Source organism: Rhinoderma darwinii, chromosome 5 (assembly GCF_050947455.1).
Source record: "Rhinoderma darwinii isolate aRhiDar2 chromosome 5, aRhiDar2.hap1, whole genome shotgun sequence".
NCBI lineage: Eukaryota > Metazoa > Chordata > Amphibia > Anura > Rhinodermatidae > Rhinoderma > Rhinoderma darwinii.
Window position 1 is genome coordinate 79,025,183 of NC_134691.1, and position 27,297 is coordinate 79,052,479.

At 45.6% G+C, this 27,297-nt stretch overlaps 1 protein-coding gene across 1 annotated transcript in view; it reads right to left on the reverse strand.

Moving 5' to 3' along the window:
- Nucleotides 1–754: 754 nt before the first annotated feature.
- Nucleotides 755–27,297, reverse strand: part of NKAIN3 (sodium/potassium transporting ATPase interacting 3) — a 538,022-nt gene continuing 511,479 nt past the window's right edge. Inside the window, exon 6 of the mRNA XM_075828311.1 lies at nucleotides 755–1,381. Coding sequence (XP_075684426.1) covers nucleotides 1,368–1,381 — 14 coding nt within the window. The 3' untranslated portion in view covers nucleotides 755–1,367. The remainder of the gene's footprint in view (nucleotides 1,382–27,297) is intronic.

Consider the following 27,297-nt stretch of genomic DNA (forward strand, 5'->3'; position numbering starts at 1 on the left):
AGAATTACATTACTTCTCTTGTATTGATTCTGTATTCATAGATAAAATAAAAATGAAATATATAGTTTTCACACTGGCCACTATAGCAGACACGATAGGCTGATATTTCCTGTTTTCTGCAGCTCACATGAAAGGGTCAGAGTCATCTCATTATCATTATGGAGTGGGGATTTAATACAGATGACAGCTCTATTGTACAGCTGGAGGACTAGATAAGACAGTATACAGATATGTCCACTCTTACATTTGCTTGAATTTGTTTAAGGACTCCAATTTCTCTTGAAACAAATTCAATATTCAATACAATAAACCCTTGACAGGTTACATTTCACATCACAACCACTAGGTGGCCACACATAGCATAGACATCTCATGACAAAGTATTGCAAAATCATGTTTTTTTGTTTTTTTCAAAGCTGGTCATCTCGCGCCACACATCTCAGGATATGTTGAGATATGAAGTAAGGCAAGAAAGCACACATGTGTAGCAACACTATACAAATAACTCTGTATGCAGCTCCACTGCCACATTCTTGTCTCTGGGGGTAGGGACTATAAACCATCTCTTCCCGGAGACTGTATTTCCTGCCCATTAACTCCAAGCTGCCATAAAGAACACATACACTGCTGCACTGTCTTTACAGATAATACAGGAAGGAAATGCATGTCTCCGATATGGCCGTCCCCAGGAAAGTTTTTAAAAATAAAAAACAATAATAAACACATGAATTAAACTCAAACTTCTTATTTTCAATTAAAATACAAGAAAGCAGTTTCTATTTATTTTATTATTTACAGCTATGCATTTGTCACAGATGCTGAATTATAGAGTATTAAAAACATGTAAACCTGTGTAAGAAATAAAACGTACCACTTTACTCAGCATACAGATAACTGTACATGTATTCTGTGTAGTTGTACAGTACACTTGATTTTTTTTAAATTATTTTTATGTATATTACATTCTGAAAGTATATGTCTTCCTTCACATCAAAATCAAAAATAATATTCAGTTGCGTACACTCTTGGTTTATCACATTACCTGTATGTTGTGGAGGTAAAAAAAAAATACCCACCATCCATACTAAAAACACCACTGTTCAACAGATCCATTGGTTTCATGCTACAAAGAATAAAGATAAAAATGTACAAGTGTCTCCAAGTGTCCAGGTAACTGAAATAATACTAGAAATTATAACCATCACTTATAAAGACAGTACGGGGTTGTATTGTTGCATTGTCAGAAGTCAATCTCCTTAATAAATGTTCCCATTCACAATGAAAAATCGGTGACAGTTTCTCCGTGGTACGTTTTCTTCTGTGGTTGGTGCGATAATATCGCAGAAACTTGATGATTTCTTTCCATGTCACTTATGTCGACCTAAGGGGGAAAAATATTATACATGTTAGATACATGATTTAACAGTCACTGTAACAGTGAAATCTCTTTAATCTGGCATCAATGCGAACTGATCGGTGCTGATTTATCAGATATTATGGATTATTGTGTAGTCCTTGTCATCCAGTCAGGACATACAGCCCAAAATAAAATGTAAACACACAATAAATTACATTTTTAATTGTTGGTTTTTTTTCCGCTCAGTCTTCAAATTCTGGTCTTGTGAAATTCCACATTATATTACAATTTAATGTTGGAAACAAATGCCTTATTAGACTTTCTGTATTATCAGATGCTTTAAGCGTACCTTACTTTTCAGATTACTTTTCAGAATAAGCTGTCATATGTTTGTACATGAGGAATAACACTATTTCTGGACATTATATGACTTGTATTCTGTATTTTTTAAAATATTTTTCCCCTCTGCGGACTCTCTCTCTAATTATGAGTTTTCTGTGATCTAGTGGGCAGAGCCTAATTGTTTTCATGTCTTTTATACACAGCACACATAAAACAGGAGAATACTACTCCCCTATCTCGAATCATGACATATATATATATATATATATAGAAGCTGCACCATCATGAAGGAGATTATACAGCAGTACAGACTGTATCCAGAATCCAGCACTGGGGTGAGATAAAACACTTACCAGGGATCTGAGGCATCTGTGTCTTTCTTACTATGCTCCCTCCTCCCCTCTCAATAGACTTGTATAGGCAGTGTAGGGATGCACGATGCATCGAAACTTCGATACAGTTTCGATACTTTGAATCCCCAAATGGTTCGATACCGTTATTTCATGTATTTCGATACTTAGCTGTGCGGCCGCACAGCTCAGTATAGTAACACATGAATGTATGAAAGAGGGGCTGCGGCTGTGTAATACAGCTATTGCCCCGCTCCGGAGTCCTGACAAGTGCGCACCATCAGGATGATGCGATGCGGCCGGCGCTGCACTAATGAGCGGCGGCACTGAAGACAGAACATGGTGGGTGCACTGCAATACACCCCCATGTTGTGTCTTCAGTGCAGTTCATTAGAGCAGCGCCGGCCGCATCGCCTCATGCTGACCGCGCACGCACTTCCTGTCAGGAGCGGGGCAATGTCTGTATTATACCGCCCCGCTCTATAACGGCGGAGATCAGAGAAACCTCTCATCTCGTTCGTTATTCCTGTGAATGCTGCGATCACAGCTGACTGCAGCATTCAGGGGAAAATGCGGAGGGGGGATGCCCCTTGGATCGCGTCACAGGGAATTCCTGTGACGCGATTGAGGGACATACCATATATGGGCAGACAGCCAAGGGTCCATTGAAGGACCCCAGCGCTGTCTGACCATATTTGCTCTTGTTAGGGCATACTTAGGTATGTCCTAACAACTGCCTGTGTACTATCAGTACACAGGCTAATGTACTGTCATATAGATCTATGCCACTACATTAAAGTTTAAAAAATAAAGTAAAAACAAAGTAATGTTAAATTTAAAAAAAAATACACATACACGTTTTTTAAAATAAACATTAAAATAAGTCTCAATACATAAAATATACACATTCAGTATTGGCGCGGCCGTAATAACCTGCACAATCATTTTTTCTGGGTAATTTATAATATGAACGCTGTAAAAAAATAAAATAAAAACTGCTTTCTATCACTTATCAATATAAGGCACAAGGTGTGATGAATTTAACCTCCATGTGCCTTACATTAATAGTAATTAACCCCATCATGTACCTTAGACATTAACCCATGACTGAGACACATGATGGAGTTAATTACTATTAATGTGAGGCACGTGGAGGTTAAATTAATCATCACACCTCGCGCTTCACATGAGAAAATGGAAGAACTTTTTTTTTTTTATTACTGTTGGTAAAGTATCGAATTGGTATCGAAATCACAATACTAAACGAAGAATCGGTATCGAAGGCAGTGTGTCTGTGTTTCTCACACGGCTCCTGCTTATTCCTCCTGCTCACCCTTTTCTCTCCATACATTTGTATGGGCAGTGTGTCTGTGTGTTTCTCACTCTGCTCCTGCTCCCTCCTCTTGCTCAACCCTCCCCTCTCCATAGACTTGTATTTGCAGGCAGTGAAGAGACACAAACCTACTTTATGCAGTTTATTTCTAACTAGGGATGGATTTTGCTTGACAGCAGGCAGTGGACAGCAGATTACAGGAAGGTAGACACCCAGTGGCAGCAACTTTACACAGAATTTGCATGGATAAAACAACTAAATTTTAACAGTAAGTAAATTACAAATTTGATGTATATCAGGAATACTATTATATTAGTATCAGTTGTTATTAGTATATGTTGTTTGAAAAGTTAGTGTCCATTTAAGTATAAAAATTTTCACTGTACTAAGTTCTAGGTTGGAATAGTTGTGAAAATATTTATCTGCTAACCACCAAGAGGATGAATAATGTCAACCGGTCTGGTCACAAAGAATCAAGACTTGTTTTAAAATGAGCTCATATTTAGGCCCTTTGACTACCCTACAATACAAGAACGAGGGGTTTTGAACTGATGGGTGACACTACTGGAAGCTCTTGGGGACAAATCTACATGTTCATACTATGACACATTATTTATAGTATTAGTCTCCTCATATGGGGTAGCGGGTCTTTTTGGCTGCCTGAAACTTCAGGGCCTGGTTATGACTGCAACCTCTTATGGTTGTAACCTTATACTCTTGACACCACTAAGGGTATGTTCACACGAGGGCGTCCGTAACGTCTGAAATTACGGGGATGTTTCAGCCTGAAAACATAGCCGTAATTTCAGCCGTACCGGCATGTGCAGGCGCTTGAACGCCGCGTCAATTACGAACGTAATTGGCGCTGCTATTCATTGGAGTCAATGAATAACGGCTCCAATTATGGCCAAAGAAGTGACAGGTCACTTCTTTGACGCGGGCGTCTATTTACGCTCCGTCATTTGACAGCGGCGCGTAAATTACGCCTCGTGTGAACAGACAAACGTCTGCCCATTGCTTTCAATGGGCAGATGTTTGTCAGCGCTATTGAGGCGCTATTTTCGGACGTAATTCGGGGCAAAAACGCCCGATTTACGTCCGTAAATAGGCCGTGTGAACATACCCTAAAGGGTGTTAGGGTTTTAAGTCACAACAGATAAGAAAACGATCCAAAGGGCACAAAATCCAAGCTTGCTTCTAGAAATGGAGAGCAATATAGCTACTATATATCTGTCTGATAAGGACCTCTGTGTATCCTGCCCATTAATATTAGCAACATCAGTACCTTATTTACATCTCGGGTGCCTGTAGGGAAAAAATTTTCGTGTCTCAGGCCCTTCTTACCACCTTACCTACAGTCACACCCATTCTGCAACTAAAGACCGCAAATTAATGTAAACTAAACTCATTTATTTAGCAAAATTATCTGTATAGATATTAAATATTTGGGCTATTTCAACTAAAAAGTAAAAAGCTAAAAAATAAGTTCAATATTGCATACAGTTGTGTCCTGCTGCTTTATGCTATAGTTCTGTTATCCTACAGAACGGACAATACATTGGACCCCTATTCATGACATTCTTGAACTTGGTAAAACAAGTTCTGTGCAGTGTTACTGAGTACATGAAGGTTTTACTGAGAAGTGCCCTGGCTCATGTCTGCTTGGATTTATGTGCTTGTTTTAGGATATTACACTATGAAGGACTTTTACTGATTTATTGATTCACTTGAGGAATCTGTTTTGCCGGTGGAGCCAGATACATCTTCCAGCACAAAAAAACTGTAGGGGATTTCTAATAACTGCGTGCAATTTTTCAGCCTTTCATCTAGAAATTGTCTGAGAGCTACAGTCTAGAGAACTGGAGAAAAACACTTCAGAAAGTTCTTCAATCTTTCTTTGTGCCTAACCCCACAATTGCAATATTTTTTTCTAAATACGACTTTTTGCACACAGGAAAACTGTGATTCCATACTACAGAGCCGTAGAGTACGGTGTCACGGTATGTCGCCTCTATTTCTCTGTAATATGGAATGCAATAAACATGGCACAATTATTTTTACATATGAGAAAAACCTTGCTGTGGAATTCCGCAGCGGACAGTCTGCAGTGGAATTCTCCAGCGGCCGTTTTTTACAGTTGTTTTAATGCATTTTCTGGCAAGTTAGTTCAGACGTTGCGGAAAACTCCACTGCGGACCATAGGCTGCGTGCAGAATTTTCCCTCCGCAGCATGCACTGACTGTTGCGGAGAAGAAGCGGAATTTCACTGCAGATTTCAGCCTTTGCAATGCAAAAACTGAAATCTGTGGCAACATTTGCAGCGGAAAAAATCCGCCACGTCCGGCCGTGCCCTTATAGTGTACCAAAGCTCTTTCTTGTAATGATCCCTGTTCCTTTGTCTGATGGACAAGATAAAGACACGTTTTCAGCTTCTAGATGTAGACTAGAATGTTTTCGTTCACTGACCTCAAACAAAAGATGTTGAAGATGGCGAGAAATTGAAACAGTGAAAGATCAAAACGTTTCATTATATAGCGATAAAGAAGCAAAAAGCACGGCGCCACATAGTGCAGGTCAGCAGGACTAAAAAGGAGTAGAGAACGTAGTCAGTATGCTCACCACGTGGAGGTTGGTAAAGGCAATAGGCAAATCCACTAGTGCTGCTGCCAGGATCCAAGCCGGTGAAACGAACGATCACCGCTAATTAGAACACATGGGGATAATGAAAAAAAGAGAAGGATCCTATAGGGCGCTGCTGCGTGGCTGTAGTAGAAAGTCAATAATAGTAGGAAATATATAAACATAAATATATATTCCTCAGGCCTGAGGAAGACACTGGTTCAGTGTTGAAACGCGTAGCCATTCAATAAATATCTGTTTATATATTTCCTACTATTATTATATAGCGATTACACTTAATTCAAAGTCCCAGTTCTGAATAATGTTCCTGGGAAATTGACATCACAATAGTGTATCATGGTGCCATACGGTCTTATAATATGGGCCATATAATGTCCAAGTAGTAGATGGCAATGCAAGGACAGGTAGATGCAGCTCAAAACACTTCGCTGCTACTAGCCAACCTCTTCATGATATCTCTGCGGAATGATCAATCGTCCTGGAGTCCTATCTGCTGGGTACTTTTCTTTCCTGCTTCTGACAGTTTTTGGGAGCTTGAAGTGCGGATCTTTGTGTGATCTGTGGAGCTGTATGCAGGTGTCCAGCAGACACAAAGAGAGAGAATTAGTTTTCACGAAAACTACTACACAGACTGAGCAATCATGTGTGCCAAGGAATGCAGGGTAGTATCACTACTTCATGGGTGATGTAGCAGATGGTGAAAGTTATTTCTCATTCATCAACAAACTCACATTTTTTGCCATTTTGATTTTAGTAATAGCAGGTGCTGAATGCGTGGAGAGCAATGTACGAGGGAAAAAGTTTTAATAAATACATAAGTACGCGTACATGTAACGTTGTATGGCATCACTGCAAAACATCTTTAGTGTCCAATGGGAACCCTCAATTTAAAGTGCAGCTAAACGTTTGACAAACTTCTGACATGTCATAGTGACATGTCAGAAGTTTGGATTGGTGGGGGTCCGAGCACTGAGACCCCCACCAATCTCTAGAACGAAGCAGCTGAAGTGCTCGTGTGAGGGCTCGTGTCTGTTCGGCTTTTTCCAGAAAGCCGATGTATCGGAGTACGGGCTCATAGGCTTTCTACCGATACATTTATTTCCGGAAACAGCCATTCTAGCGATTGATTTGGGTCTCAGTGCTCGGACCCCCACCAATCCAAACTTCTGACATGTCGCTATGACATGTCAGAAGTTTGTCAAACGTTTAGCTACACTTTAAGATTTCCTTAGACAGCCTTGCAATAACATCAAAAATCTCACTTTTATATGAGGTGCAATGATTAAAGATGAGTCATTTTGCTGTATTTGTCTAATTCACAGATTTACCAGTCCATAGAGTACAATGGGGAATTGATTCACCTATGATTCTCTTCAGTTCGCCAACGGCAATTCACAAGCCTTGCAAATCAATTTGCCCAATGCATTTTAATGGCCATTGAAGCAAAAACTGCTTTGTGAACCAGTAACACTCGATTTGGCCAAAAATTTGTGGATCTCTATAAATGATTAATAAGAAAGATGACAGTGTAAACGGCATAACTCCTTTTCACAAGTAGACGTGCCATTATGTCCTAATTGCGGTCTTCTGAGGGCATAGAGATATAATGGTGATATAATAGAGATACATCCAGTGGATGCGCCATCAGGAGCGGGTGCTGACTGTAACATACGGCTGACATCCCGCTGAAATGGCCGTTTAACCCCTTAGATGGTGGTTAGATAGAAGAGGACTGCCTATGTCACCGCATCGGCACCCCACAACGTGATTGCACAAAAGTTATGGCTTGGCGATGCAAAAACTCAAATTCCTGCAGTCCCTGAGACCAAAATAGGCTGGCGTCCTTAAAGGGTTCATTACTCTAAAAATGTCGTTTTCTCAACAGTAAATCATTTCTTCTACATAATAATCATTACAGTGGACATAACAGGAATTCACAGGGTCCAAAAGTAAAGCTCTAAATTAGGCTTGGTTTACACGAGCGTGTGCGTTTTGCGCACGCAAAAAACGCAGCGTTTTGCGTGCGCAAAAGGCACTTAACATCTCCGTGTGTCATCAGCGTATGATGCGCGACTGCGAGATTTTCGCGCACCCGCCATCATTATGACACTCCGTTTGGATGTTTGTAAACAGAAAAGAACGTGGTGCTTTTCTGTTTACATTCAGAGTTTGACAGCTGTTGTGCGAATCACGCTGTTCACACGGAAGTGCTTCCGTGTGACCTGCGTGATTTTCACGCACCCATTGACTTCAATGGGTGGGTGATGCGCGAACAGCGCACAAATATAGGACATGTTGTGAGTTTTTTTCAGCGGACTCACGCTGAGCAAAACTCACGGACTGTCTGCATGGCCCCATAGACTTACATAGGTCCGTACGACACGCGTGAAAAGCAGGAGCGTCGCACGGGCGTATATCATGCTCGTGTAAACGAGGCCTAAGCCTGGTTCTACCTTGTCAAAAACTGACATTGGAATGAACTTCAATTATATAGGTAGAGGGATGGACAGTTAGGGATTCCAGTGTGGTGCTTGAGAATGTTTTTCACTAGCAATAGTAATACACTTTAAGTAACTGTAGTCAATTTAAAAGGTGAGCAGAGGAATTTAAAAGGTGAGTAATATTTTTTTAACCCTTTATCGACTGCCAATACGCCTATTCATGGTGGCCGTTAAGGCTACTTATGCCAGAGCAGCACCTTTTCACGCTGCTGGGTGGCCTGTGCCAGCTAAAGCGGGTGTCGGGTGGTCCAAAGACAGCTGGACACCTGAACTAACGGGCGGGATCGATTTCAACATCAATCTCACCCGTTTAACCCCCTTAGATGCGGCGCTCAATAGCGAGCGCCACATCCAAGTGGTTTTGGAGGAAGGATGCTCCCTCTCTCACCCCATCGGCACCCTGCAATTGCAATAGCAGGGTGCCTATGGCTTCAATGGCAGCCGGGGGCCTAACAAAGGCCTCCAGGTCTGCCTGTAGTGGATGCCTGCTAGGCCTAAGGCATGACCTAGCAGGTGACTGTTAGTTTTACACTGACTGGCAATAATACACTGCAATACAGAAGTATTGCAGTGTATTATAAAAGCGATCAGAAGATCGCATAGTGAAGTCCCCTAGTGGAACTAAAAAATAAAGTTATCAAAAAGTTTAATAAAGTTAATAATAAATAAATAAAAATCCCAAATAAAAAAAATGAAAAACCCACTTTTCCCATATAAAATACTTTAATATGAAAAAACAAGAAAAAAATAAAATCATTACACATATTTGGTATCGCTGCATCCGTAGCGACCCCACCTATAAAACGATTACATTGTTTAACCCGCACGGTGAACGCCCTAAAAAATAAAATAAAAAACAATGCATAATTGCTGTTTTCTTTTCATCCTGCCTTTGATAAAAAATTAATAAAAAATTGTCACATGTACTCCAAAATGGTACCAATAAAAACTAGAAATCGTCCTGCAAAAACAAGCCCTCATACAGCTGCATCGGTGTAAAAATAAAACAATTATGTCTCTTAAAACATTTGCGACACAAAAACATATAATTTTAAAAAAAAAGTGTTTTTACTGTGCAAAAGAAGTAAAACATACAAAATCTATATACATTTGGTATCGCCACAATCATAATGACCCACTGAATAAAGTTATTATGATACTTATACCACACAATAAACGGCATAAATCTCAGACGCAAAAAAGAGTGGCAAAATGTATGTTAACACAGAAAAAGGCCATACTTGCAAATGGACACAGCCAGGTCAGAAAATGCTGATGAAGGAGTGAGCAGGTGCTTTAAATAATAATAGCCACTCCCACTGGTCTTGAGGGGAGTGGTGTGTGGTGCATGGGATGTGTAGTAAGAAATAATAAATGAATAGTGTGTGTGTGCAAGTGTAATACTATGAGTGAAATATAGGGGGCAGTAATGAGTAAAGTGCCTCAATAGAAATAAAATGGATAATGGGGTGCAAGTGTGTGAAACATGGAGGGATAGTGTGTACGTCATGAGGCACAACGTGTATAGCCAGGTAGAAGCCTATTTGTGACGCCTTGATAGTTCATAGAGCGGGCTACCCTGCTTGCTATGCCAAACAAAAACACACCATGCTCTCCCAGCATCAAAGACCCAGCTGTGTCCAAGAGAAGCGAATATATGTAGTAATGAAAAATACCTGGGGTATTAGTAATCATTTTGGCCAAAAGGACGCAAGCTCGCAATCCACGACAAGGATCCCCAGACTTGCGAGTCCCTAACTCCTTAAATGGAACAGAACGTTCCTGATGTACAAACAGAACCGGTTCTGTTTGTACATCAGGAACGTTCTGTTCCATTTAAGGAGTTAGGGACTCGCAAGTCTGGGGATCCTTGTCGTGGATTGCGAGCTTGCGTCCTTTTGGCCAAAATGATTACTAATACCCCAGGTATTTTTCATTACTACATATATTCGCTTCTCTTGGACACAGCTGGGTCTTTGATGCTGGGAGAGCATGGTGTGTTTTTGTTTGGCATAGCAAGCAGGGTAGCCCGCTCTATGAACTATCAAGGCGTCACAAATAGGCTTCTACCTGGCTATACACGTTGTGCCTCATGACGTACACACTATCCCTCCATGTTTCACACACTTGCACCCCATTATCCATTTTATTTCTATTGAGGCACTTTACTCATTACTGCCCCCTATATTTCACTCATAGTATTACACTTGCACACACACACTATTCATTTATTATTTCTTACTACACATCCCATGCACCACACACCACTCCCCTCAAGACCAGTGGGAGTGGCTATTATTATTTAAAGCACCTGCTCACTCCTTCATCAGCATTTTCTGACCTGGCTGTGTCCATTTGCAAGTATGGCCTTTTTCTGTGTTTTCATATATGTCCCCTTGTTTTTATCGGTTCAAAATGTATGTTAATAGAAAGTATATTATGGATCTGATATATATGCAATTCCCTAATATATAAGTGACGTTTTATGCTTTCTACTCGTTGCAAGTGGGTAAAACAAATTTTTGAGAAATTATTTGTATTGTCAGCCTTTGGGCCTGTTCACACCAGCGTTGTCTTTCCGTTGGGGGGTTCCATCGGAAGTTTCCTTCGGGGAAACCCCTCAACGGAAAGGCAAACGGAAATCTTAAAGGTGACGGAAACGTTGAGACAGGGTTCCATTGTTTTGACGGAATCCATAGCGTAGTCGACTGCGCTATTGACGGAACACGTCAACGGAAAGGCAACGCTGATGTGAACACAGCCTTTGCTTCTCTTGGTAGAAGTGCTGCACAGGACCGTGTCTGGTTAGAGATTCTCCTTATCCTAGATCCGTCTCATAGTAAGAGCAGATTCACTGTGTATTAATACTTCAGTTTATCTGGTGATTGAATATATTAACATAAACAATAATTGACCCTCCAGAACACATACGTAGTTGATTTACAGTCTCAGAACTTGGACATTGCACCACCAGAAACAATAACCTATAATAGCCATCTGTACAACGTCTAATGTAATCGTTTTTCTTTTTATCAGTTGCAATATTTGTAAAAGCGTAAATGTTTCCTTCCTTATGACATTAACATTTAAAAGCACTTAATGCTGGGAGCAGTACAATCATTATTGCTCTGCGGAATGAGGAATTTCGGTTTTCCTGACTTCCACCTATGATTCGAGCAGAATAACATAAATCTGAATGTTTTATCGTTTTAACTGTGAAAAGCCCTGGAGCACATCTGACTAAAAAAAAAACAAAAAACGAAAAGACTAAACAAGCAAAACAGATCTTATTGAATGAGCGTGTGAGACTACATTCAGCGGCTCTATATGCACAGATGTAGCAGAGATGTATTTGCCATTTTGAACACAACTCATTCTGATAACAGGATATATTATCTGGGAGATATCTCAATGAAAATCTATGCATATCCAAAAAGTTAAATGACAAATTGAGCTCAGATACATGTAAAGTATCTATACTCTGTTTCCATACATCCAAAAATGATAATACTGGGAGACCAAAGGACTACAGGTCATATCACCAATGACTCCGGCAAGCATGTGAAGGACTCAACTGCTAAATAAACAGAATGTATATGTGTTTGTTTATAGTCGAACATGATTCCACAGCTCTCATTTTCACAAAGTGTATCAACTATAATGATTCTTACTCCTCCACTCAGAATATTTGGAAATTTAGGCTATGTATGTATGAGTATATATCCACAGCTATACGTAGTGTAAAACAGGCATCTACACAGGAACAAACAGGCCACAAGAAGAAATGCTTCCAGTAGTGCAAACCTGATTTAATATTCTAAGCTCCAGTGCATTTATCAGATACAAACCAGACGTGTTCAACCGGTTGTACATAAAAGTGCTTTATTCTAAAGCCACAAGGTCAAAAATCAAATCACCATCACCCAACACAAGCTCTGCCTATCATCTTCTTCTAATGTCCCGCTGATAATTTCCATATATCACGAATAAAAGTCCGAAGATCCAAATCTCTGGTTCTGTTCGGAACAGACACTGCAAGTTACAGAGGGTAATACTTTAGTGAAATTGTAATGAACAATAAATCAGAAATTATTAGCTACGGCTAACACTTTAGAATAATGTCCATTAATTACCGCCGTGAAAACACATATCATCGGTCATTAAGGGGTTAATACAGTCTGGGTCATATTTATAATAATGTTGGAGTAGATATTGGTGAAGATTTGTTAATGTACTTATGCCATGTTTTTTAGTCATTTAGTCCCTTTATAGAAAAATATAGCGTTGAGACCGAATTTCATGTTCATGGAGCCCCAAGACATATCCGCATTACTTCTCTAGTAAATATATATCGCTGCAGGGTGCGTCAGCGCTAGTAAATCTCCCCCAGTGCGTTGATAATGTAGTGGATAGTTCAGTTTGCTGTCAACTAGGTGGTGGGGGAAGATCCCTGACTTTGCTATAGGTCCCTTTGAGTTCTAGTCATGCCCCTGCTTGGAGGACAAAGATGAAAATCTGGTGAAGGAGTTTAGGGTTTTGAGAGGAAATTCTGAGCTTAGATAGTTCTGTAGACAGGGGCGTAGCTAGGGGGGGGGGGCAAGCGGGGCGCAAACCAGAGGATAGGGAAGGGGGGGCGCCGAAGAGCAGCTGATCGCTGCAGGCAACAGCTACTTCATTATCTGTACTCAGAGAGTTATCACTGTGTTATCTGTGGTGTTACATAGGACTGCAGGTAACTCTACTATCTGTATTTAGAGAGTTATCACTGTGTTATCTGTGTTGTTACATAGGACTGCAAGTAACATCTACTACATTATCTGTGCTGTGTACATATGTGCCTGTGTGGGTATATAGTAGTCTGTATGTGAATGTGTCTTTGTGCTTGTATATATGTGCCTTTTATGTATTTGTATAGGTCAATGTCTGTGTATTTATCTGCCGGTGTGTGTGTGTATATGTGTCTGTACGTCTATATATTTACCTGTATGTATGTATTCCAGAATGTGTGTATGTATATTTGCCTGTATGCCTAAATATCTGTCTTTATGTATGTACAGTATATATGTTCCATTGTGTCCATATACGTGGTTCATTTTTGGTTTGTGTAGGAGGCGGCAATAGAGAGTCCCGCACAGGGCGCCATCCAACCTAAGGCCGGCCCTGGCTGTCACCAACCCTCGTCAGAAGAAACTCCGCCGCTGCCTGCGCCGAATGACCTCCTCGGCTCCTCCGGTAAGTCACAGCAGGCAGAGCGGAGAGTGGTAGCGGTAGGCTACTGCTCACCGGTCTGTTCACAGTGTGGCGTTAAGTACAAGGGGTGGGAGTGTGGCGCTATTTACAAGGGGGGGGAGTGTGGCGCTAATTAAAAGGGGTGGGAGTGTGGCGCTATTTAAAAGGGGGGGGGGGTGTGGCACTATTTACAAAGGGGCAGCGGGCTGTGTGTGGCACTATCTACAAGGGGGGCTGTGTGGCACTATTTACAAGGGGGTGTAAAGGATCTGCCAGGCACAGCTTCGGGGTTAACTCCCTTAATTAATCAGTCAGCACCTGAATCTACATCCCAGAGACTGACTCCAGCTTCCACCACTCAGGCTGGCAGGCTTAGGAGTGGGAGAGCCTATCGCAGCCTGGCCAGACTCAGCTAGCTCCCGCCCTCTGTCTATTTATACCTGCATTTCCTGTTCCTCCTTGCTTGTTATTCTTTTTCGTGTGGTTTCCTGGCCCAGCTACAGCTCCTTCTATTTTGTTCCTGCTCCATACAGACCCTGGCTTACTGACTACTCTTCTGCTCTTCGTTTGGTACCTCGCACACTCCTGGCTTGACTCGGCTCGTTCACCACTCTGGTTGCTCACGGTGTTGCCGTGGGCAACTGCCCCTTTCCCTTGCTTGTATTCCCTTGTATGTTTGTCGTGTTTGTCGTGCACTTACTGAGTGCAGGGACCGCCGCCCAGTTGTACCCCGTCGCCTAGGGCGGGTCGTTGCAAGTAGGCAGCGACAGAGTGGCGGGTAGATTAGGGCTCACTTGTCCGTTTCCCTACCCCCCGGTCATTACATAATAACAAGCCCATACCTAGTCTACCCTGGTCCCTGACACCACTATGGACCCCCGTGAGACCCTGGCTCAGCAAATGCAGGGTCTCTCCCTACAGGTCCAGGCCCTGGCTCAGAGGGTCAACCAGCCTGATGCTACCTTGGTAGTTCCCCTCACCGCTCCTCTTGAACCCCACCTCAAGTTGCCCGACCGGTTCTCAGGGGACCGGAGGGCTTTTCTCTCCTTTCGGGAGAGTTGTAGGCTTTACTTTCGTTTAAAGCCTCATTCCTCAGGTTCTGAGAGCCAGCGGGTGGGTATAATTATGTCCCGGCTCCAGGAAGGGCCCCAAGAGTGGGCCTTCTCCTTGGCTCCTGACGCCCCTGAACTTTCCTCCGTTGATTGTTTCTTTTCTGCTCTCGGACTTATTTATGACGAGACTGACAGGACTGCCTTTGCCGAGAGTCAGCTGGTGACCTTACGTCAGGGTAAGAGACCTGTTGAGGAGTATTGCTCTGACTTTAGGAAGTGGTGCGTAGCTTCTCTGTGGAATGACCCTGCCTTAAGGTGCCAGTTTAGGTTGGGTCTGTCGAATGCCCTGAAAGACCTGCTAGTTAGCTATCCCTCTTCTGACTCCCTAGACCAGGCTATGGCTTTAGCGGTACGACTTGACCGACGTCTCAGGGAACGACAACATGAACGTTTATGTGTTTTCTCCTCCGACTCCCGAAGTTCCGTTGCTTCGTTCCTCCCCGAAAGACTCAGAGATACCTATGCAACTCGGGGCCTCCGTGTCCCCCCAACAACGTAGAGAATTCCGCAGGAAGAATGGTCTCTGCTTCTACTGTGGGGATGACAAGCATCAAGTGAACAACTGTCCTAAGCGTAAGAATGCAGCCAGAGAACTTCCGCGCCTAAGTGATCATCGGGGAGGTCACTTGGGCGCACAGGTATTTCCAGTAAATAGGAAACGTACTAAGATCTTGCTTCCCTTTCAGGTCTCTTTTGGTGGTAGGTCTGCTACCGGCAGTGCCTTCGTGGATTCAGGGTCCTCTACTAATATTATGTCTGTGGAATTTGCTATGTCTCTTGCTATGCCTCTGATTGATTTGCCTAAACTTGTCCCGGTAGTGGGTATCGACTCCACTCCTCTGGCTAATGGTTATTTTACACAGCATACCCCTGTTTTTGAACTCCTTGTTGGCTCCATGCATTTGGAGCAATGCTCTGTACTGTTGATGCAGGGATTATCGTACGATTTGGTTCTAGGCCTTCCCTGGTTGCAGTTGCATAATCCCACGTTTGACTGGAATACTGGGGAGCTAACCAAATGGGGTAATGAATGTTGTACGTCATGTTTTTCTGTTAATTCTATTTCTCCCCCTGAGGAGGCGAATACGCTACCCGAGTTTGTTCAGGACTTCGCTGATGTTTTCTCTAGGGAGGCCTCCGAAGTGTTACCTCCTCATAGAGAATACGATTGCGCTATCGAATTGGTACCAGGAGCTAAGCTTCCTAAGGGTAGGATATTTCATCTTTCTTGTCCCGAACGTGAAGCCATGAGAGAGTATATCCAGGAATCCCTGGCCAAGGGTTACATTCGTCCATCTTCTTCTCCGGTAGGTGCTGGCTTCTTCTTCGTGGGGAAGAAGGATGGTGGTCTTAGGCCATGCATTGACTACCGTAGCCTGAATAAGGTCACGGTAAGGAACCAGTATCCCCTTCCTTTGATTCCTGATCTCTTTAATCAGGTTCAGGGGGCCCAATGGTTCTCTAAATTGGATCTACGGGGGGCGTATAACCTTATTCGCATCAAAGAGGGGGATGAGTGGAAGACTGCGTTTAACACGCCCGAAGGCCATTTCGAATACCTCGTCATGCCCTTTGGGTTGTGTAATGCCCCTGCGGTCTTCCAGAATTTCATAAATTAGATTTTGAGAAATTACCTGGGGATATTTCTTGTAGTGTACCTTGATGACATACTGGTGTTTTCCAAGGACTGGTCCTCCCACATTGAGCATGTCAGGAAGGTGCTCCAGGTCCTTTGGGAAAACAAACTGTTTGCCAAAACCGAAAAATGTGTGTTTGGGGTACAGGAGATACTATTTTTGGGTCAAATCCTCACTCCTCATGAATTCCGCATGGACCCCGCCAAGGTTCAGGCTGTGGCGGAATGGGTCCAACCTGCCTCCCTGAAGGCGTTACAGTGTTTTTTGGGGTTCGCTAATTATTACAGGAGATTTATTGCTAACTTCTCGGTCATCGCTAAGCCTCTTACGGACCTCACTCGCAAAGGTGCTGATCTCCTCCACTGGCCTCCTGAGGCTGTCCAGGCTTTTGAGGACCTTAAGAAGTGCTTTATCTCGGCCCCGGTGCTGGTTCAGCCCAACCAAATGGAGCCATTTATCGTGGAAGTTGACGCATCTGAGGTGGGAGTGGGGGCTGTCTTGTCCCAGGGTACCAGGTCCCTCACCCATCTCCGCCCCTGTGCCTACTTCTCCAGGAAGTTTTCGCCAACTGAGAGTAACTATGATATTGGCAACCGCGAACTCTTAGCCATTAAATGGGCATTTGAAGAGTGGCGCCACTTCCTGGAGGGGGCTAGACACCAGGTAACGGTCCTTACCGACCACAAGAATCTGGTTTTCCTAGAATCTGCCCAGAGGCTAAACCCGAGACAAGCTCGATGGGCGTTATTTTTTTACCAGATTCAATTTTTTGGTTACCTATAGGGCTGGGCCTAAAAATATTAAGGCTGATGCACTGTCGCGTAGCTTCATGGCCAGCCCTCCTTCAGAGGAAGATCCTGCTTGTATTTTGCCTCCAGGTATAATCATTTCCTTGATCGATTCTGATTTAGTCTCTGAAATTGCTGCTGATCAAGGTTCAGCTCCCGGGAACCTTCCTGAGAACAAGCTGTTTGTTCCCCTGCAATTCCGGCTAAGGGTACTTAGGGAAAATCATGACTCCGCACTATCTGGTCATCCAGGCATCCTGGGTACCAAACACCTCATTACCAGAAATTATTGGTGGCCTGGGTTGCCTAAAGACGTTAAGGCCTACGTCGCCGCTTGTGAGGTTTGTGCTAAGTCCAAGACTCCCAGGTCCCAACCAGCGGGCTTACTGCGTTCGTTGCCCATTCCCCAGAGACCTTGGACACATATTTCCATGGATTTTATCACCGATTTGCCTCCATCCCAAGGCAAGTCGGTGGTGTGGGTGGTGGTAGACCGCTTCAGTAAGATGTGCCACTTTGTGCCCCTCAAGAAACTACCCAACGCCAAGACGTTGGCTACCTTGTTTGTCAAACACATCCTGCGTCTCCATGGGGTCCCTGTCAATATTGTTTCGGACAGAGGGGTACAATTTGTTTCATTGTTTTGGAGAGCCTTCTGTATGAAGTTGGGGATTGATCTGTCCTTCTCCTCTGCCTTCCATCCTGAAACCAATGGTCAAACGGAGAGGACTAATCAATCTCTAGAACAATACTTAAGGTGTTTTGTCTCTGACTGTCAATATGATTGGGTCTCATTCATTCCCTTCGCCGAATTTTCCCTTAATAACCGGGTCAGTAACTCGTCAGGGGTCTCTCCCTTTTTCTGTAATTTTGACTTTAATCCACGGTTCTCCTCCGTTTCACCTGGTAGTTCCAACAATCCCGAGGTAGAGGTCGTTCATCGGGAACTGTGCACAGTCTGGGCCCAGGTTCAGAAGAACCTAGAGGCGTCCCAGAGCGTACAAAAAACTCAGGCTGATAGAAAACGTTCTGCTAACCCCCTGTTTATGGTCGGGGATCTGGTGTGGTTGTCGTCTAGGAACTTGCGTCTCAAGGTTCCGTCCAAGAAGTTTGCTCCCCGGTTTATTGGGCCGTATAAGGTCATTCAGGTCCTCAATCCTGTCTCCTTCCGGCTGGAGTTACCCCCGTCTTTTCGTATACATGACGTGTTTCATGCCTCCCTCCTTAAACGCTGCTCCCCGTCCTTGGCTCCCTCGAGGAGACCTCCTGTTCCCGTCCTCACCCCTGAGGGGGTGGAATTCGAGGTGGCCAGGATTGTGGACAGCAAGATGGTCCAAGGCTCCCTCCAGTACCTGGTCCATTGGAGAGGTTACGGGCCCGAGGAGAGGACTTGGGTACCCGCCCGGGATGTTCACGCTGGGGTATTGGTCAGGAGGTTCCACCTGCGTTTCCCCAGTAAGCCAGGTCCACTTAGAAAGGGTCCGGTGGCCCCTCATAAAAGGGGGGGTACTGTAAAGGATCTGCCAGGCACAGCTTCGGGGTTAACTCCCTTAATTAATCAGTCAGCACCTGAATCTACATCCCTGAGACTGACTCCAGCTTCCACCACTCAGGCTGGCAGGCTTAGGAGTGGGAGAGCCTATCGCAGCCTGGCCAGACTCAGCTAGCTCCCGCCCTCTGTCTATTTATACCTGCATTTCCTGTTCCTCCTTGCTTGTTATTCTTTTTCGTGTGGTTTCCTGGCCCAGCTACAGCTCCTTCTATTTTGTTCCTGCTCCATACAAACCCTGGCTTACTGACTACTCTTCTGCTCTTCGTTTGGTACCTCGCACACTCCCGGCTTGACTCGGCTCGTTCACCACTCTGGTTGCTCACGGTGTTGCCGTGGGCAACTGCCCCTTTCCCTTGCTTGTATTCCCTTGTATGTTTGTCGTGTTTGTCGTGCACTTACTGAGTGCAGGGACCGCCGCCCAGTTGTACCCCGTCGCCTAGGGCGGGTCGTTGCAAGTAGGCAGGGACAGAGTGGCGGGTAGATTAGGGCTCACTTGTCCGTTTCCCTACCCCCCGGTCATTACAGGGGGGCTGTGTGTGGCACTATTTACAAGGGGCTGTGTGTGGCACTATCTACAAGAGAGGGGCTGTGTGGCGCTATCTACAGGGGGCTGTGTGTGGCCTCTTTAATTTATTTTCTGTTAATTTATTTTTATGTTAATTACATTATAGAACTACATCATTTGTAAAATGTAGAAATGCTTTTATACTCAAGTTACATTAAAAAAATTGTGAACAAAAAATTACATCTCATTGATTGGTAGGGAAAGAAAACATGGCGAGGGGGAAGGAGATGTTGGGAAATAAGTTGGGGGGGGGGGCGCCAATCTGAATCTTTGCCCCGGGTGCAGGAGAACCAAGCTACGCCTCTGTCTGTAGATACTGTTAACTGTTGAGTTAAGGTGCTGGACAAGCAGTGGCCGTGCTGCGGCAGTGTGCTGTATGACTAAGAACTGTGAGACAAAACTACATGCGGCATGTGGTTCTTGGCCACATGACATACTATCGCAGTATGGCCAGTCTTTACGGGCACCCTAATGCCAGGTCCAGACACAACAGATAATTTCTGCAGTGGATTTTGCCGCAAATCCATGACAAATCCAAGATGAACCCATGGCAAAATCTGCATGTGTTAAATGCGGAGTTTGGCACAGATTTGCTGTGGATTTCACCCTATGAATTGCAGTGCATCGCATTTTTGCAACAGAATGAGTTTGCTGCGATCTTCAAAATCTGCAGCATTCTCTAATTTCTATGTTGAATTTTTCTGGCACATTTTGAAAACTTTATTTACTTGTATTGTACTGTGAATTTGAAAGGCATGAAAATTCTGCACCGAAGGTCAAGCTCTCTGTGCAAATTTTCCAATGCATGTGGATAAGATTTGTTACATTTTCATCTACTTTGCTACTACTGTAATATGCTGCAGATTTTCTGCCCGCAAATCCAAAAGGAAAATCTGCAGCATTTCCGGTACCTCTGAACAGACCCTTGGGCCCTGTTTACAGAGTTTTTTGGCGATGATTTTCACGCGGAAACCATGTCGGAATCAGCACCAAAAAAGTCCGAAATCGTCCCCCATTGAGTTCAATGGGAGACAGAGGCATTTTTTTTCCCGAGCAGACTTTAGCCGCTCACGGTAAAAAGAGGCGGCATGTCCTTTCTTGCCACAGTTCCGTCTCTGATCTCCCATTGAAATAGTGGGAGGCAGAAAAAACCTGCAGAGCTAGTTTTCTAGCATTTTTAGCAGCGTATTTTGCCCGCGATCTCTGCATTAGCTGCAATAGCCGCAGGCGAAAAATGCTGCAAAAAAACGCAGCGAAAAAGAGCGAATTTTTTTCCTGAAGGCAGATTTTTTCTGTATGCAAAAAACTCTGTGTGAACAGGGCCTTACTGTCCAAAATTTTCCAAAATGATGTATATGATGTACATTTTCCAAGGTTATGACCCCAATTTTACCAGGAAAAAAGTTTTTGGTAAAAATGTTAAACAGATTAGCTCTGACTTATGATAACATTATTATAAATAATAATTCTTATAAAATCAATTGTATAAAGAGGACCTGTCAGCTCTTTAGATATGTGTCTTAGCCAAAAGTTGTGTTTTCTGTCTAATAACAATGCTGAGCACCTTTTTATAGCACTTTGCATTGTGCCATTCCTGTGTTATTCCTCCTGGAAATGTTTGAATAAATTGATACATTGACATTATCATTCCCATTCCCAATACAAAGTCTGACATTGTCAGCATGTTAAACTCATATTTATTATGCTGAGATTGGTGTAACTAGAGCTGTAGCTAATAATTTCTGATTTATTGTTCATTACAATTTCAATAAAGTATTACCCTCTGTGACTTGCAGCGTCTGTTCCGAACAGAACCAGAGATTTGGATCTTCTGACTTTTAATTGTGATATATGGAAATAATCAGCGGGACATTAGAAGAAGATGATAGGCAGAGCTTGCGTTGGGTGATGGTGATGTGATTTTTGACCTTGTGGCTTTAGAATAAAGCACTTTTATGGACAACCGGTTGAACACGTCTGGTTTGTATCTGATAAATGCACTGGAGCTTAGAATATTAAATCAGGTTAGCACTACTGGAAGCATTTCTTCTTGTGGCCTGTTTGTTCCTGTGTAGACACCTGTTTTACACTACATATAGCTGTGGATATATACTCATACACACATAGCATAAATTTCCAAATATTCTGAGTGGAGGAGTAAGAATCATTATAGTTGATACACTTTGGGAAAATGAGAGCTGTGGAATCCTGTTCGACTATAAACAAACACATATACATTCAGTTGTTTCACAGATATGATACATATTCACTATAGACGAGGCTGGACGGCAGCGTGGAGGGCTTAAGGGGAAGCCTCCATGACTGCCATAGGAGGGAGAGGGAATCAATAGGAGAGGAGATAGTTGGTGGGAAGGGAGGAGATGTATAGGGGAGGGGACAGGGGGAGTTATTTGTTCCTCCCGCTGTTTTCGGCATTGAGCCGGAAGCAGCGGGAGGAACAACAGGTAGAAAGTTAGCTGTAAGAGAGGTTGCCGTTCACTTACCTCCCACGGCAGTAGTTTAGTATGTCTTCCCTGGCCGCAATGTTCGAGCAGCTGCAGGCTGCAGCGGCATTTCATGATCCGGGCTAGCTGGAGGAAACAGTGGCAGCGCTAGCCCGGATCCTTCAGGCAAGCCCGTCGCGCTCTGTGTCGGCAGCCGGCACAGAGGCGCCCCCTTCCCCCACCCTCCTCACGGGCGTTAGTGTTATAGCAGCAGGGGGAGAGATGATCCCTGCGGCCCCTGCTACAATAAAGCAGAGGGCGTCGTCGGGAGCGGTGGCTCAGGCCAGGTCACCCCGCCGCTCCCGGCGGTCCCGTTCACCAGAGCGTCTGAGCCCAGACATGGCCCCGCGGGCCCGGCGTCGCAGGGGGAGCCCTTCTAAGGACGCTGCAGGCCAGGTTGCTGGGACGGGCGCCTCCTCCCAGGGCCTGTGTCCTGGCAGGAATCCCCAACCGCGACGGGGCTCGGCGGCTAACAGGGAGTCGCAGGCCGGGCTCCCTATCACACCCCCGCCTTCAGCCGCAGTATGCCGGGTGCAGTCCACGGCCGCCCCGCATGGTGATGTGCCGGCCAGGGGGCAGGCTTCCTCGAGATCATCGGGGAGGACGACAAGATCAACGCCGACATTGAGGCAACAAGTCCGGTCGGAGGTTTGGATCCCTACGGTCGGGCGGCAGGTGGCCGGCCCCTCGGTCAGCATGTCGGGGTCCCCATGTCGGAGATGTCGGTGTGAACACCAGTCGGCACCAAGAGAGGATTTAGAAGATGGAGAGCTGGATGAGACGCAGCGCGGTCAGGATTTTCCGGCTGGCGGGAATACAGCGCCTGGGCAGCCCGGTGAGTGTGTAACTCCTACGTTACCGTATCCAGCAATTTTCATGTCGGGTTTTGAGGGTGGGGCAGCAAGCACGGAGGTTGCGGCTGTCGATAGTGGCGTTGTCGGGCGCGATGGCTTATCGGATTTGGTGGTTTGTTTGCGCGAGTTAGTCGGGCGTTTAGATAGGGCAGCGGCCCCAGTAGTTCCTGCGGTGTCCCCGGCGGTGGTATGGGAAGGTCATCGTGATGTATTGTCGCGGTCCGTGGGTAGTAATGTTTCGTGGGTGTCGAGAGAAGCAGTAGCAGTGTCGGTTCAAACTGAGGCGCAGAAGTTGGGGATAGAATTAGACTGGATGATCATGCCCGGGGCGAGGTGTATGTCTGTTTTGAGGGTCCGTTAGGTGCTCACCTGAAGCAGGAGGTGAGGGACCGAATTTGGAAGGATGAATACGTGGAGATATTTTCTCTTCTGCCGCTTGCTAAGTTCAATTTGGATAAAGGCAAGCGGGATGAGAGTAAAAAAGAGGAAGAAGTACGCCGGCGGTATAGGCTTATTCCGCAGATGTTCGTGAACTGGTCGCAAGCTTTTGCTATTTTGGCGAGCGTGATCGGAGAAAAGGCGCCGGAAAATTGCTCGGCGTTGTTCTGTTATTTCGATGCCATCGGGGAGGCTTATAGGGCATACGGGGGCAGGCGTGGTTGTGGTATGATGAGCAATTTCGCCAGCGAAAAGCGGTACGGCCGGCGATTCGGTGGGATCAAAAAGATATTGCGCTGTGGTTAAGGGTTACGCCCCCGAATAAGCAGTCCTTTCCCGGGAGCGTTGGCCAAGGAGGTCAGTCGGGTCAGTCCGGACAGGGTTCCGGTTCAAAACTTGGGTTCTGCTGGCAGTTCAATGATGGCCAGTGTAAGTTCGGGGCCTCATGCAAATTTAAACATGTCTGTTCGGAGTGTAAGGCTGGGTTCACACGACCTATTTTCAGGCGTAAACGAGGCGTATTATGCCTCGTTTTACGCCTGAAAATAGGGCTACAATATGTCGGCAAACATCTGCCCATTCATTTGAATGGGTTTGCCGGCGTACTGTGCAGACAACCTGTAATTTACGCGTCGTCGTTTGACAGCTGTCAAACGACGACGCGTAAATGGACTGCCTCGGCAAAGAAGTGCAGGGCACTTCTTTGCCACGTAATTTGAGCTGTTCTTCATTGAACTCAATGAAGCACAGCTCAAGATTTACGAGCGTCTCAGACGGCTCGCAAAATGCGAGGAGGAGCATTTACGTGTGAAACGAGGCAGCTGTTAACAGTCTGTCTTTTCACACGTAAATGCCTCTCATCGTGTGAACATACCCTTACGGCTCCTCTCATGGGGCTGCAAAATGTATGCGGAAAGGGAAGCGGTCAGGTCCTCAGTCCTCCTCCGTTGGCCAAGGGGCGGTCTCCGGTGAGGGTGGAAAGAATGGCACCGTATCTAACTGAATATCCGGATAGGGTTGCAGCCAAGTTAATTTTCGAGGGGTTTTCGTTTGGTTTTGTTATTCCCCCTCCTCCGTATGAGGTCCCGGTTACACGGCGTAACCTGAATTCGGCTTATTTGCACTCGGCAGTTGTTTCAGAAAAGCTGTTAAAGGAAGTTTCGCTGGGGCGCATGGCCGGTCCTTTTGTCGAGCCGCCTGTTGTAAATTTAGTTGTATCCCCCTTGGGAATTGTGCCGAAGCGGGAGCCCCATAAATTCAGTTTGATTCACCATTTGTCCTTTCCCAGGGGAGCGTCGGTAAATGATGGGATAGATCACGATTTATGCTCGGTGGTTTACACGTCATTTGATAAAGCGGTGGCGTTGGTGCGAGGGGCGGGACCCGGGGCGTTGTTGGCGAAAACAGGCATTGAGGCGGCTTTCCGTTTGCTGCCGGTACATCCAGAGAGCCAACGGCTGTTGGGTTGCTTCTGGAACGGGGGGTTCTATGTCGATAGGTGTCTTCCAATGGGGTGTTCTCTTTCGTGCGCATACTTTGAGGCTTTTAGTAGCTTCGTGGAATGGGTGACGAAGGGTGTAGCGGGTGTGGACTCATTGATACATTATCTGGATGACTTTTTGTGTGTCGGCCCTAGCAGTTCCCCTGTTTGTGGTAACCTATTGTATTGCTTGCAGAAGGTTGCGTCGGATTTCGGAATTCCGTTGGCGCCGGGTAAAACTGAGGGCCCAGTCTCCACCATCTGTTTTTTAGGGATCGCAATTGATTCAGTCGCTATGGAGTGCAGGCTGCGTGAGGATAAGTTACTACCCTTGCGGCGGGAAGTGAGGCGGGCCTGCCGACTGAAGAAGATCACTTTGCGCGAACTCCAGTCGCTGCTGGGGAAGTTGAATTTTGCCTGTAGGATTATGCCAATGGGTAGAATTTTTAATAGGCGCTTGACGGCAGCGACGGCGGGTATCAGGGCTTCCCATCATTTTGTGAGGCTTGGTTTGGAACACAAGGCGGATCTGCAGGTATGAGATGAGTTCCTCGGGCAGTATAATGGGAAATCGTTGTGGATGTCCCCGGTGCAAGAAATGAGCGATGTGGAGTTGTTTACTGACACGGCGGGGTCCGGCGGTTTTGGCGCATATGCGGGGGGTCAATGGTGTGTGGGGAACTTGCCGGACAGCTGGGTGGTCAGTGGCCTTACGCGAAATCTGGCCCTGCTCGAGCTGTTTCCCATCGTGGTTGCAGCGACCATTTGGGGGGACAGGCTCAGGGATAAAAAGGTTCGTTTCCACTGTGATAACATGGGGGTGGTGTTAGCAATTAACAACTTATAAGCATCATCTCCACCGGTGGTTCAGTTGTTGCGTCACCTAGTGTTATTGTGCTTGTCGCTAAACGCGTGGGTAGTGGCGGTGCATGTTCCAGGGGTGTCCAACTGTATTGCTGATGCTCTTTCTCGCTCGCAGTGGGATCGTTTTCGTCAATTGGCACCGGGAGCGGATGCGTCCGGCTTGGCTTGCCCGGAGCATCTCTGGGAGCTGGTTTCGGTCCCATGGAAGGGTTGATTGAACAGTCGCTGGCTAGGGCGACTTGGAACGCTTATTCGGCTTGTTGGCAGCAATGGGAGAATTGGGTAAGAGTATTGGGCAACGTCTGCACGGAGCAAGACAGGTTGGTAGCATTGTTGTACTGGTTGGGTGATGCGTGGGAGGCGGGGTTTTCGCTTGCTAAGGTGAATCGTTTCGTTGCTGGTTTGGCGTTTGGTTTCAAATTACGGGGTTTACAGGATGTATCCAAGCATTTTCTAGTAAGGCAAGCTTTGAAAGGTTTGCGTAGAGGCAGGGCCGAAGCAGATCACAGGCGACCCGTGTCTTTTGCCCTCCTTGGTTCACTGGGCGCATCGCTGGGGGCTGTTTGTAAGTCATCTTATGAGGTGGATTTATTTTGGTTGGCTTTTTCCCTCACGTTTTTTGGAGCACTCCGAATTGGGGAGTTGGTCTCCCCTAGTAAGGCTAAGGCTGGGGGGTTGCGACAGGCGGATGTTGGTCTTTACGGGGATAGACTCGAGTTGTTGGTGCGGCGGTCCAAGACCGATCAGTTGGGCCGGGGTAAGCGGATAGTGTTGTTTGCTCTCCCGGGATCGACGATGTGTCCGGTCGCTTGCATGGGTACGTTCAGGCCACTTGGCGAGGTGCCGGAGGCGCCATTGCTCCGCCATGAGAAAGGCGCGTTTCTGTCTAAGTATCAATTTGATGCAATATTCAAAAAATGCTTGGCTGTGGTTGGTGTGGGGGACGGGTGTTACTCGTCTCACTCATTCAGAATTGGCGCGGCTACGGAAGCTGGGTGTTGGGGGTTGGATGACGAGGGTGTGCGTCGCATGGGCGCTGGGAGTCCAATAGGATTAGGTCTTACGTTCGCCCTCATTTGTTATGAGTTGTACGTTGTTTCTTATGGTTTTCTTTGAGTTTCTTGTCCTTTCTTTTCAGATCATCGCCCATGTTTAGTCTGGCTGTTAGGACATTCTTTTGTGCACTGGGGGGCCCGCAGGCGGACGTGCGCCCGGATGGCCGCCAGCTTCGCATTCCGCGTCGGGATGCGGTGTTACATTGGTTAGGATTTCGAGGTATGTTATGGAGCCGGGTATTGGCCGAGTTTCAAACATATGCTCGCCTGGATAGAGTCCCGGAGGTTTTGGTGTTACATGTTGGGGGGAACGATCTAGGGGTACGCCCCTTTCGTGAGCTAGTGCGGGATATAAAGCACGATTTGTTGTGTCTGTGGGCGTCTCATCCGTCCTTCATGATTGTTTGGTCGGACATAGTTCCGAGGAAGTCTTGGCGCCTGGCAAGGTCGGTGGAGAGGGTTAACAAGGCCCGCATTAAGGTGAATCGGGCGGTGCATTTGTGTTCGACACAGGGACCTGGAGTCCGGGGTTGGGAATTATTGGCGTAGTGATGGGGTGCATTTGACCGAGGTTGGAATTGATCTGTGGAGCTTGGCCTTAGCAGAAGGAATTGAGAGGGCGGTTGTGGTTTGGAGGAACTCACAGGCTTAAGGTAGTCACGGCCTGTTTCGCTGTGGCGGGGGGAGTCCTTGAGG